A 14,268-nucleotide genomic window follows, 5' to 3' on the forward strand; every position below is an offset into this window, starting at 1 on the left:
GGTGGTGAGAGAAATTAACACTGACACAATAAACATCACCGACTACTGGAGGACAAACCTGTCAGTGAGCCAACAAAAGTCCTGTTCCATGAAGCAGGTTTATTGAATCATTTGGTTAAATTTGCTGAGGAAAATCCATAAAATGTCATAGCATAGTCCAGATTTTTTCTGTTCAACAAAGTGGTCATGTTAAACTTGCTTATTTGAAGAAGTCCATGTGTATAATTCAGGGAGGATTAAGAAACACCTCTCAAAACCGTATCTTTACATTTGCACTTAGTTTAACTATCTGAATACACGAGCTGTCAGAGGCATATCTACAGTTTTGTTTTATATAATTTTCAGTTGTGAAGCACTGTGGGGGAATTTGCAGTATCTTGTTGGATTGTGACTGTAAAAGTGTTGTAGGTTTATGAGAGCGTCCACATTCTCCTCCTCAGTTTCATTCAGCCACTCTTCTGTAGAAGTAGATGTAGCCCAGGTCTTTGGGAGGTTTTTCTGAAGCACACACCTTCTGATCATTGAATATGACCCACCTGAAAACACACACACACACTTCATAAGAACTCAGCCAGCCACACAATCATGGTTTCATTCTGTATTCAAACACAGCAATATTTTAAATGACAGGCTCTTAACATAAAATCACACCCACAGCACAGTAAATAAAGTGAAACTTGAGGTTATCAAACCATAAACAGCATAACATGACTTTATGAGTGAGTGCACCTTAATATGATTAAATTTGAGTAATGACTTCCTTTTAAAGTGATCAGTTCTACATGGACTTCGCTCCTTCACAGCAGCAGCTCCGGCAAACCTGGAAAATAACGCCCTCTGCTGGCATGCAATGACTGAGCTTAATTGGACTAAGTGGTTGAAGATGAGTGTTTCTCTGCCTGACCAGCAAGCTGACCTGAGAAGCTTGGGTCTGCTCTGAACAGAACTAGTAAATGTTGAGGTGTGCCTACAGAAGGGGCAGTGCAAGGAAATACAGAATTTTTTGGTGTCATTTCAAATGACACGGTATGTCATGTATGACTGAATTTCATGAATATTAGCAGCTATTGCAGAAGGAATTCTTTGCTCTTCCAAATTAAACAATTCTTTAAATGATGAAAAACTTGGAGTTACCTGGACTAGGAACCAAGAATTTTTAATCTCTTTTTTTTTTCCTCTCTTGCTCTCTCTCAGTTACAGTGTGGAGGACTTAGAGTCTGCACCAGCAACTAGCAGACAATGTATAGGGAATAGACATGTGAACCTGACAATTCGATACGCATCTCGATACACTACCAGCGATATGATACATAGCAACACTGACGATACGATGTAATACGATGCACCCCTGTTCCCAATTCGATGTGATTTGCTATGTAATTGATGACGATTCAAGTCTTCACAATGCGATACGACGCGATTTGGTGCAATACGATGCAATTCAACATGATGCAAAGAAATTACAACCCCTGGCAAAAAATATGGAATCACCGGCCTCGGAGGATGTTCATTCAGTTGTTTAATTTTGTAGAAAAAAAAAAGCAGATCACAGACATGACACAAAACTAAAGTCATTTCAAATGGCAACTTTCTGGCTTTAAGAAACACTAAAGAAATCAAGAAAAAAAAATTGTGGCAGTCAGTAACGGTTACTTTTTTAGACCAAGCAGAGGGAAAAAAATATGGACTCACTCAATTCTGAGGAATAAATTATGGAATCACCCTGTAAATTTTCATCCCCAAAACTAACACCTGCATCAAATCAGATCTGCTCGTTAGTCTGCATCTAAAAAGGAGTGATCACACCTCGGAGAGCTGTTGCACCAAGTGGACTGACATGAATCATGGCTCCAACACGAGAGATGTCAACTGAATTGAATTAAAAGAGGGTAAATCATCACGCAATATTGCAAAAGATGTTGGTTGTTCACAGTCAGCTGTGTCTAAACTCTGGACCAAATACAAACAACATGGGAAGGTTGTTAAAGGCAAACATACTGGTAGACCAAGGAAGACATCAAAGCGTCAAGACAGAAAACTTAAAGCAATATGTCTCAAAAATCGAAAATGCACAACAAATGAGGAACGAATGGGAGGAAACTGGAGTCAACGTCTGTGACCGAACTGTAAGAAACCGCCTAAAGGAAATGGGATTTACATACAGAAAAGCTAAACGAAAGTCATCATTAACACCTAAACAGAAAAAAACAAGGTTACAATGGGCTAAGGAAAAGCAATCGTGGACTGTGGATGAAAGTCATATTCAGTGATGAATCTCAAATCTGCATTGGGCAAGGTGATGATGCTGGAACTTTTGTTTGGTGCCGTTCCAATGAGATTTGTAAAGATGACTGCCTGAAGAGAACATGCAAATTTCCACAGTCATTGATGATATGGGGCTGCATGTCAGGTAAAGGCACTGGGGAGATGGCTGTTATTACATCATCGATAAATGCACAAGTTTACGTTGATATTTTGGACACTTTTCTTATCCCATCAATTGAAAGGATGTTTGGGGATGATGAAATCATTTTTCAAGATGATAATGCATCTTGCCATAGAGCAAAAACTGTGAAAACATTCCTTGCAAAAAGACACATAGGGTCAGTGTCATGGCCTGCAAATAGTCCGGATCTAATCCAATTGAAAATCTTTGGTGGAAGTTGAAGAAAATGGTCCATGACAAGGCTCCAACCTGCAAAGCTGATCTGGCAACAGCAATCAGAGAAAGTTGGAGCCAGATTGATGAAGAGTACTGTTTGTCACTCATTAAGTCCATGCCTCAGAGACTGCAAGCTGTTATAAAAACCAGAGGTGGTGCAACAAAATACTAGTGATGTGTTGGAGCGTTGTTTTTCATGATTCCACAATTTATTCCTCAGAATTGAGTGAGTCCATATTTTTTTTCCTCTGCTTGGTCTAAAAAAGTAACCGTTACTGACTGCCACAATTTTTTTTCCTGATTTCTTATAGTGTTTCTTAAAGGCAGAAAGTTGCCATTTGAAATGACTTTAGTTTTGTGTCATGTCTGTGATCTGCTTTTTTTCTACAAAATTAAACAACTGAATGAACATCGTCCGAGGCCGGTGATTCCATAATTTTTGCCAGGGGTTGTATACCCAAAATTTAAATAGAAAATAAGAAGCTGCAATTCAGTATGGTACTATGGTATTCTTCTTCTTCTGATTCTGCTAGAAGCAGAGGATTTGTTTTACTCCTTATAAGCAGCAAATTTACCAGATTCAACATTATGGAACAGGAATCAGTTCCCTCATATGTGGAACCTGCTTCATCACACTGTCAGACCTTAAACACTAAGACAACATCACTGTCAAAGTGAGTCACTCACTGAAAGAGTAACATGGCAAAAGTAATTTGAGATACTTTTCTCACCAGAGATTTGCTGGAGGTTTACAATCTGAGGAATATCCAAGTGGAGCAGCAGTGGCCGTATGGTTTAGTAGTATGGCATTCTTTACAAACGACCTGCGAATTGTGAATTTTTCCATCTTTTTTAAAAACAGCCAAAACATCTCCAAATGGCTGATTTAAATCTTTTAGGTGCATCAAAAGTCTCCAACCGCTCGCGGACCTCCATGTTTGTTGTGGTAGAAATGTGCTTTCAGGCTTTTCAGTCCATGTTCAAAACAAAAGATGAAGCAGGGATGGTGCAATTCAATGTGCTTTGGGGGAAAAAAGAAAAAGAAAAAATCAATGCAAGCACACACCAAGCTATGTGATCACGATTTCACCCATCAATTGAATTGATGCAGTGAATGAATCGATATACTCGCATCGCGCACGTTTGTATCTAGATACCGATTCGTACTGATTAATCTCCACATGCCTAATAGGGAAGTAACCACTGATTACACCCCCCCCCCCCCCCCGCTCAAAACACACACACACACACACACACACACACACACACACACACACACACACACACACACACACACACACACACACACACACACACACACACACACACACACACACACACACACACAGAGAGATTCCTCTGGCCACTCTGCAAAAATGCTAAAGATGGAATAAGCATGTTACGGCAGTGCAACATGGCAGCCTCCATGAGGTATCCCGCTCTGATAAGCTTATGAAAACAAGCCCTCGACCCCCCCACCCCACCTCCAAGCCCAACACACACTTTGTTGCAGGTACAACCCTAAATCAGTAAAGGTTGACATCAAGTTTGACTTGTATTTCATTGCAGAGAGTATGAACCAAAGATACTTCATGTTTTGTAAATGAAATTTGTTTATATGCCACTTTTTATGGCCAAAGTGCTTTATAGTGAAGCCTCACATTCACCCACTGACACACTAACGTCAAGTGCTGCCATGCAAGGTGCTCACTACACACTAGGAGCAATATGGGGTCTAAGGACCTTTTTCTGAGTTATCACAATCTGAGGTTCACCGCTTTAACAATCACCTCCCTCCTGTTGGTAGTGACATTTAAAAAAAAAAAAATAAATAAATGATGCAAATATTGATTGTAATCATGAAATGTTTAAAAACAATGTTCCCCAAAGAAAGATAGGAAGAGACTGGCATATTTTGCCTCTACAGTGCATAACATAATTTAATGATTCAAGGAATGTGGAGGAATTTCAGTGCATAAAGGGCAAGGATCCGAGACTGAACGGAAAACCTGATACCAAAGAAGGCACTGCATCAAGAACAGTCATTTATCAAAAGCTAAGATAACTACGTGAGTAAGGAATTGTGATTGTTTTGAGGAAGCTCTGTCAAGCACTACAATACTGACTTACACTCACAAATGACAACGTTATTGTGAAAAAAAGAATCCTTATGTTAACCATGTCCAGATGTAGCGTCGACTTTTCTGGGTTTGGAGCCATCCGAGTTGGACTAACCCACAGTGGAAATGTGTATTGTCGTCAGACTAATAAGGTTTCCAGACCTTTTTTTTCTCTTCTTCTTCTTTTTGGGTGGGGGGAGAGAACAAAAGACACCGTGTGTTCTAGATCAAAGTCAAAAGGGCCAACCAGACTTGTCAGCAACAAGTCCAAAAACCAGTGTGTCATGGTATGGGGTTGTGTCAGCACCCTAGACAAAAGTCATTTACAGATCTGTGATGGGACAATTAATACAGAAGAGTACAAATTTGGTTTTTGAGTAACATATGCTGCCATCAAGATGACATTTTTTTCCAGTGGGATCCATGCATTTTTCAACAACACAATGCAAACCTACATTCTGCACACATTACAAAGGCATGGCTGTGGAAGAAAAAGAGTTCAGGTACTGCACGGCCCTGCCTGCAGGTCTGACCTGTCTCCAACAAAGAATGTGTGGAGAATTTTGAAAAGAAAAATGTAACAATGACCCTGTACTGTTGCTCTCCTGAAGACATGTTTGCAGGAAGAACATGACAAAATAACACCTGAAGCATGACATCACTTGGTATCTACAATGTCAAAACATTTTTAAGTGTTGTGAGAAGGAATGGCAACATTATAAAGTGGTCAATGCTTTTGTGTCCAAATGTTTTTGCTGTGCTGCAGGTCTGAAATGCAAGAATAGATATTAAATGAAGGAATAAGTATGTACACGCACGCACGTACGCACACCACTGAAGGTCTGCCACCCAGGCACTAAAAGCACAGTACAAAATGTGTAACTTTTAAATGTAATATCCTTTGCCTTGCATTACTGCTCTTGTTGTGCAACATTTGCTCTAGATATTTATTCTATCCACTGGATATTTATTCTGTTTATATTAGATATCAAATTGTGTTTTTTTAATTTACTTTTTTAAACACTTTAGCTATTTTACTGTGCTGACTCTGACCTAAATAACACATTTCATCGTATGTATTGCATGTTTTGGAATGACAGTAAAACTAACCGAGTGGGTGAACTGATTGAGGACACGCACCACTCTTCAGGTTCCAAAACAAATGAGAATCAATGAATTAAAAATGCACCAATGAGACTATAGCAACCGTATTTTCCCACAAACAGCCCGTATGGATACAGATCAACTCAAAGGCAGTTTGACAACATCTTAAAGCACAAACCTCTCCTACATATTCTGACAGAGTCTGCATCATATCCACTAAACCATAAAACCCCAGAGTCAATGGTGGACACTGTAACCTTAAGTGGTGCACCTTGTCCTTTATTCAAGGTGGGGACTAAAGGTGCACATGTGTACTTATGATATGATATGACTTATGATGACTATGAATTACTTCATGCTTTAAAGGTGTGACACAATTGTAAAGATTCTGAACAGTGTACATGCAGCAGAATACTTACTGCTGGTCCTTCTTGATGTGACAGACATAGTGGCCACACATTGTGCTCGTTCCCATGTGACTGATGAATGCAAACAGCTCATACTCTGGATTAAAAAAAATACATATTTACATATTAATAATACCTCATTAAATTATGAAGATGGGGGTAAGGGAAAAAAACAAAAACCTTTTTGGCTGCTTCCATTTGTTAAAAGGAATCAAATTATGTCATGTGGAAAAGTATCTGTCATTATTCCTACTCATCCCATTCTCCTACACCAGGACTCACTGCCTGATCCATCCCTGACACGTGGCCCGGGCGGAGCCTCCCGCCCCCCCTCACTCTCTGCAGCTGAGCGGCCTCCTTCAGACACATCCATGGACTCCAAGTCATCGAGGTGTGAGAAGATCCAGTCAACTGCCCGATCCAAGACATTACTCTGAAGAAAAAAAAAAAAGCCACATGGCTAATGTTATTTATTGAGACGTAGGCTGAGAAAACAAAAAACTGACGGCTGACACAATGCTAAGGCTCCGGGTTCAAATCCCACCCCTGCCACATTTCTCCATGTAATGTGGAGTTGCGTCAGGAAGGGCATCCGGCGTAAAACCTGTGCCAATTCAACATGCAGATCCAACTTGGATTTGCTGTGGCGACCCCGAGTGCAAACAAGGGAGCAGCCGAAGGGACTTACTTTTATGGCTAATGTTATTTATTGAGACGTAGGCTGTGAGAAAACGAAAAAAACTGACTGCTGACACAATGCTAACTAACGTTACATTTCCTACTAATACTGCTAGTTTTGCTTTGAAACATTGTGATAAGTGTAGGTACCCTTAAAAATCCTTAAGCCATTTATGTGACAGCATTACTTTAAACATTATTTGAGTCATAGGTTTGGTGCATCACAACACACTTATATTTATAATAAAAAGTGCCTGTCAACAATAAACAGTTCACTCACCTTCTGCAATTCTGCGTAATGACTCCACCCACAACAAGTAGAAAATATCATTAAGTGCAGTCAGATAAATGCTTGTGTCCATAAAGAATTCATGATCTAACTGAAGCCATCAGTATACCTGAAAACCAGCTGTAGCTCTCTCACAATACAAGCCCAAAAACTTTCATCTCAGCTGGAGGGTATTAATTGTGAAGCAATTCTTACAAGGAAGCTGAAGTAATTTATTTTCTCACAAACATTAAAACAATGGTGCCTGCCAGCACTACACCTCAATTGCTGGGTGGCAGAATTTATGTGGTGTTAGCAAGACCGTTTCGCTTGTGACCTTGACCTCATGTTTCAAGGTTACCCATTTTCAAATTTGACCGGGATCTCGACCTGATACACCTTTCCTGTAAATCTGGTGACTAGGTCTCTCCATTTCTCTCCACTCTGCCAGCCACCGGGGTGACAGTAATACCCATTCAGCATATTTCAAGCTTAAGAGTAAAAAGCAAGGATATAACAAGAATCTAACATCAATCGAGCTTCTCCATCTACATGAATGCAGATTTGTACAGGAAACAGGTGAAGTTCAGAGATGTTTGTCTTTCTTGGTTGTACGTGTCCACTGGGTTTAAGCATTTATTGTACAGATAACTACAGACTACATGCCTTGGAAAACAAATTGCTACTGTTGCTTTCTTTAAACTTTAAATTTATAGAGGATGACAAGATGAAAAATGAAAACCCCACCTCAATACTGTGACACTGGAACCATAATTTTTTTTTTTTTTTTTTTACAATGTTGTTTTGGCATGCAGGATTCAGAATGCTGCAGACTGACATCAAGGAGCCTCTGCATAGTTTACACGCACATACAAGCAAGTAAAGATCTGCCTTTGCTGGTGCTTTGTGGGACAACTGCACTCTAAGCATTTAGTACCCTTTTGTTGAGGTATTAAAAACTGAGTGTGGGTTAAATCACTCCAAATTCAAAGTGGACTCTTCTGCCTCCATCTCCACAGCTACACTTTGAAATTATTGGGCTGTGAAATTAATCAAATTCCTCTGTCTCAGTGGGATAAGTCAGAATCTAACCGTGGCTCGAAGTGCTTTGGTAGCCTGGTCTCGACTGAATCCCATGGAGACGATGGTTGCCAAGTGATCCTCAGACAGGCTCTCTGTGGGTGTGGTCCCTGGACCAGAGCTGCAGCCTGGCAACACTAGCGGTGCTGCAAAGTCTGCAGCCAATAAAAAAAAAAAATGTAGAGAACAACAGATAAAATGACAAAAGCAAACAGACTGAGTGATAATTAGTTCAATGGTATATTTAGATTGCTCTAATCACCTGGGTCATCCATATGGCTCATTATCCAGTTCATGGCAGCGTCAATTCCAGTGTTCCCAGTGTAATACACTGCTTTCCTGCAGGCTTCCAATGGAAATCCCATCTCACATACCTGGGACACAGTGGAGTCATCAAGGACTGGAGCTGAGTCAAAAGGGGAAAGAGCTGAATTAATTGAATATATTCCATAGAAAGGATACTTCATGGAGATTTTTTGTTTGCTTGGTTTTTTCTATTATATATATATAGGTATAGGGGTGGTAGCCAAGCGGTTTTGTGCACTTGATTTCATTGCTGAAGGTTCCCCGTTCAAACCCCACCGCTGCCACATTTCTCCATGTAATGTGGAGTTGGTTTGTATGCCACGTTATTGATCATTCATCCCATTTGCCATTGTGTTCCATTTAGCGTGCTATTTTGGTTCCATATGTTTTGTATCACTGCACACACACACCAGTGGTGACAGCGCTTAGTTTACAAACAAACATGATGGGATTCGTTTCGGTGACTGAAGATGATTGTAATGAGCTTATGGATGGTGGTCATTCTCCAAGCATACACAAAAAAATTAAATAAAATTCAGTATTGAAGTAGAAACACTGTCTGATGAAGCGGTCGACAAATTTCTGTCACAATTTTTCGCTGGACTGAAGAAAGCAGATGGTAGTCTGTACACAAAGTAGTCAAAGACGGCATCAGCTATGGACTACATTGTCAGAATTGTTTTTGAACTATCTGACTGTTTTTGCAAGTTGATTTAAAACATTTTGAATCAAATTGCTATTTAAAGTTCGCCTTTAACTGTTTGGAACCACAACCAAAATGTAAGTCCCTTTTCTCTTGTTTATACATTAATAAAATATCAAATAACAAGGACCTATTTTAGGCATTATATAAAGCAAACAATGAATGTTTTTCATTTGTGCAATGGAAAGAATATTTCATGAGGTGAAAGATGAAATGTTCCATTCAAGGGTATGCCTCGTTGAATGGAACATTTCTTGTGTCATCCATGCACACACACTTTTACTATATAGATGACTTACCGCGCCCCTGCTGGAATAGCGTGTGAGTCCAAAACATAATAATCAATGTCCTTTGTTCAGTGTTGTTAGCTAGTATCTGGAGTTTCGCCAAAAATATTAGTCCTATCAACATTCCATTGAGGCGCATACCAAACAGCAAATGTCAGATCTCTCTGGTTGTCCATAATCGAAGTTATACTCACGTACGCAGAACTTTCTGTCTTTTCTGCATTCTGCTGTAAGCAGGTGCTTTTATTTTTACACACCCTCAGAGATCATGAAAGAAGAAGATGTCCAGGCCCGCTTGAAGTTCACCAGTGACCATCTGGATGATCCAGAGGAGGCATGGGAGAAGGTCATGTGGTCAGATGAGACCAGAATAGAGCTTTTTGGAATCAACTCCACTTACCATGTTTAGAGGATGAAAACAACCCCAAGAAAGCCATCCCAACCGTGAAGCATGGGGGTGGAAACATCATACTCTGGGGGTGCTCTTCTGCAAACGGAACAGGACGACTGCACCATATTGAAGGGAGGATGGATGGCTTCATGTATTGTGAGATTTTGGCAAACAACCTCCTTCCCTCAGTAAGAGCATTGAAGATGGGTCATGGCTGGGTCTTCCGGCATCACAATGATCCCAAACACACAGCCAGGGTAACTAAGGAGGGGCTCCGTAAGAAGCATTTCAAGGTCCTAGAGTGGCCTGGCCAGTCTCCAGACCTAAACGCAATAGAAAATCTTTGGAGGGAGCTGAAACTCCAAACCTGAAAGATCTAGAGAAGATCTGTATGGATGAGTGGACCAAAATCCCTTCTGCAGTGTGTGAAAACCTGGTGAAAAACTACAGGAAACGTTTGACCTCTGTAATTGCAAACAAAGGCTACTGTACCAAATATTAACATTAATTTTCACAGGTGTTCAAATACTTATTTGCAGCAGTAACAAACAAATAAATTATTTTAAAAAAATCATACATTGTGATTTCCGGATTTTTGTTTTAGATTATGTCTCTCACAGTGGGCATGCACCTAAGATGAAAATTTCAGAGACCTCCATGATTTCTAAGTGGGAGAACTTGCAAAATCGCAGGGTGTTCAAATACTTATTTTCCTCACTGTGTATATATATATATATATATATATTAAAAGTAAGTCCCTTTGGCTGCTCCCTTGTTTTCACTTAGGGTTGCCACAGCAGATTCAAGGTGGACCTGCATGTTTTACGCCAATGCCCTTCCTGAAGCAACTCCACATTACATGAAGAAATGTGGCAGGGGTGGAGTTGAACTGGGAACCTTCCATACCAAAACCCAGTGCACTAACCAAGTCCCTGTCATTTGTCCACCACCCCTGCATACATAAACACATAAAGGCATCAAAATCATATTTGAAATTCTAACAAAACATAAAAAACCCAACATCATGCAAAAGGAAAGATAACAAGGCAACGTAAAAAACAGGGAAAAACAGTAAAGTCAAAAAGGAGGAAACAAAGGCAGCCAATTAAGAGACCCCGAGGAAGTAGAAGAGCAGAAACGTCAGACAGACTGACACAGCAGTGGAGAGTAGAGTGAGTCGTCGTCCTCGTTGCCATGGGAACCCAGGATACCTTTAACCTCTACATCTGGGGTCATGAGTGGGGGTGGTGCCACCTCTGGAAGGAGCTCCTCCCCTGGCTGCTGGCCCGTTGCACGTAGCGCACTCAAATCCAGAGTATCGGGAACATCAATGCTCACGTCTACATGCAGGGGAGGAAAATCACAGCATTTAAGGAAGATTAAGAAAGTTTTTTATTATTTATGTTTTCCCATTTCTATGAGTACATTAAGTATTTCATATACTGTCAGGATTTTAAGTATTTTAACTGTAACTCAGTCCTTGTCAATTTGCCTCTGTTCACCACCACACATGAGTTGAAATGAAACAATGTATTTTAGTATTGTGAACTGGACCAGACGTCCTTGCTCAAGCACTCGGCTGACTTATCACGTGAGTTACTGAACCGACTCGAGCAAGAGGGGGATTGCATGTGCCAGTACATATGCCTGAAAGTAGCCCACACACAATGCATTATGGGATAGTCTGTATGCCTATAGCTGGCATCTATGGCTGTAAACAAGGAGGGATGCAGTACTTTTAAGCTAATTCTGGACCCAGAAGAGGTACCTGGAGCTGTCATTAACTCACCATTCGAGGCAGCAATAGTAGCGGAACGAAAAACATGGTTAATGTGCAGAATTGCAAGTTTAAAAGGCAAGGAAAAGAATCTGATAGAGGCGTAAGTTCCGACTAACTGGCTTCGATGAGTTATTACCTTGTGAGCAATGGGGTCAATTGTACATATTTAGAGGTTATATATCAAATGTTCAGAAAATTCTGGAGGGATATACGAAGTTACGTGTCAAATGGCGGCTGCAATTTTTCCGCATGGACAAATCTACTATACTGGTGGTTTTTACGCAAGTGGTTTGAGTGAAAAAAATCATTGGTGTGTCCAACATGCAAGTTTTCTGGCTGCTACAAGACTCTGTGGGTTGATGTTGGTTTGAACTTACTAAACTTTCTCTTATTTCCAGTCCTTCCAGTATTGTGAATCCACTTGTTTATAAGCTTTGCATTCTTAGGAAAACACAGAAGTTCATATGTTGATCCTCAAGATTGTTACTGAAGCATCCAGGGACACAACAAGTAATCCCTGGCATTCTGAGCCTTTTGTTTACTTTCTGACAAGTGTCTGTGCATCTGCAGCAGACACACATTTCCCACAATCACCTGCGCAACCAAAATCCATTATGGCGTGTATGCAATTCCCCTATTAATGCATATACAGTGGACAACCTGACAGTCCTTGAGACAGCCTGAATTGTCAGGTGTTGTGTCATACTGTGGGGGATACAATGTCTGAAACCACTAACAAATATCCCATATTATTATACATCTGACTGAAATCCTTTGTTTTGATTGGCTGATTTGCATGTAATAATTGCAATACTTTTCGCAATAAATCATCCGAAGTTAACAATAGCCACATTATTGACTGATTCGACAATAAAACAGATTATTTACATGGGCTATAATTACTTATGCAACCCATCATCTTGGCTTTGATATTTTTATTTAATTTACATCAAGTAGTGAAGATGTGCTTTCAGTTTAAGGAGGAAAATGTAAAAAATAATAATAATAATTAATACAGAGAAAGCTGAATTACTTTTTGTGTTCAGCATGGCATAAACAAATTAAAATGTGTAAGAGCCCAAAGGGGGTGAATACTTTTGCAAGGCACTGTATAGCCTTCTGTGGCTGTGACTGAGGAACCTTTGCATAGCGCAACTTTTTATGAGGCACCAGCACTCAGTTTCATGACGGATCGGAACAGACAAGGAATTTCATACAAAAAAACAGATCAAATCTAGGGTCAACCCTCCAGTGTGTCTTCTCGAAAACTATAGATAAAATTTCATATAGCTAAATTCTATAGCTAAAATTCTTTTTGCTCTCACTTCACCATGAAGCTGTGTAACTGGTGATAGACTGTGGTTTGTGTGTTTTAGGGGGTACCAGGTAGAGTCATGATAAACATATATCAATTATGCATCCAGAAAGTATTCACAGCTTTTCACTTCCTCCACATTTTTTGTTACAGCCTTATTCCAAAACTGAGTAAATTCATTGTTTCCCTCACAGCTGTACTCACAACACCCCATAATGACAACATAAAAAGTTATATTTTTATTTTTGCTAATTTGCAAAAAATAAAAAATAATAAAAAAAACCTAAGAAATCACATGCTTATAAGTATTCACAGCCTTTGCTCAAGACTTTGTTGATGCACCTTTGGCAGCAATTACAGCCTCAAGTCTTCTTGTATATGATGCTACAAGGTGCATCTATCTTTGGGCAGTTTTGTCAATTTCTCTTTGCAGCACCTTTCAAGCTCCATCTGATTGGATGGGGAACATGGGTGCACACAGTCATTTTCAGATCTCTCCAGAGATGTTCAATTGGATTCAGGTCTTGGCTCTGGCTGGACCACTCAAGGACATTCACAGAGTTGTCCTGAATCCACTCCTTTGGTATCTTGGCTGTGTGCTTAGGGTCACTGTCCTGCTGAAAAATGAATCGTCACCCCAGTCTGAGGCCAAGAGCACTCTGTAGGAGGTTTTCATCTAGGATGTCTCTGCACATTGCTGCATTCATCTTTCCCTCAATCCTGAGTAGTCTCCCAGTTCTGCTGATAAACATCCCCAGAGCATGATGTTGCCACCACTATGCTTCACTGTGGGGACGGTGCCTGGTTTCTTTCAAACATGACACTTGGCATTCACACCAAAGAGTTCAATATTTGTCTCATCAGGCCAGAGAATTTTGTTTTTCATGGCCTGAGAGTCCTCCAGGTGCCTTTTGGCAAACTCCACTAGTGGCTTCCATCTGGCCACTCTACCATACAGGCCTGATTGGTGAATTGCTGCAGAGATTGTTGTCCTTCTAGACCAGGGCTATTCAACTATATTTTTCCGGGGGCCAAATTTGTCAGAATACTATGATCTGTGGGCCGGACATTCTTGTGACCTGTACTATTACTCTCGGATGTACAACTGAGACAAATACGACTGCATTTCTTTTTCCCTTTTTATTTAACAGAACATCAAAAGTGTGG

The 14,268-nt window shown here is 40.2% G+C and overlaps 1 protein-coding gene across 5 annotated transcripts in view; it reads right to left on the bottom strand.

The window, feature by feature from the left end:
* Window positions 1–84: 84 nt before the first annotated feature.
* usp5 (ubiquitin specific peptidase 5 (isopeptidase T)) overlaps window positions 85–14,268 on the bottom strand; it is a 57,588-nt gene continuing 43,404 nt past the window's right edge. For 3 of the 5 annotated variants that reach the window (XM_034174462.1, XM_034174461.1, XM_034174465.1), the window contains exons 15-20: window positions 11,161–11,346; window positions 8,582–8,725; window positions 8,332–8,474; window positions 6,576–6,726; window positions 6,306–6,390; window positions 85–536 (exon numbers count right to left, since the gene is read on the bottom strand). In XM_034174462.1, the coding sequence (XP_034030353.1) occupies window positions 443–536; window positions 6,306–6,390; window positions 6,576–6,726; window positions 8,332–8,474; window positions 8,582–8,725; window positions 11,161–11,346 (803 nt within the window). In that variant the 3' untranslated portion in view covers window positions 85–442. The remainder of the gene's footprint in view (window positions 537–6,305; window positions 6,391–6,575; window positions 6,727–8,331; window positions 8,475–8,581; window positions 8,726–11,160; window positions 11,347–14,268) is intronic. The other 2 variants (XM_034174464.1, XM_034174463.1) reach the window with 1 other exon arrangement.

This window comes from Thalassophryne amazonica, chromosome 7 (genome assembly GCF_902500255.1).
Source record: "Thalassophryne amazonica chromosome 7, fThaAma1.1, whole genome shotgun sequence".
NCBI classification, from domain to species: Eukaryota; Metazoa; Chordata; class Actinopteri; order Batrachoidiformes; family Batrachoididae; genus Thalassophryne; species Thalassophryne amazonica.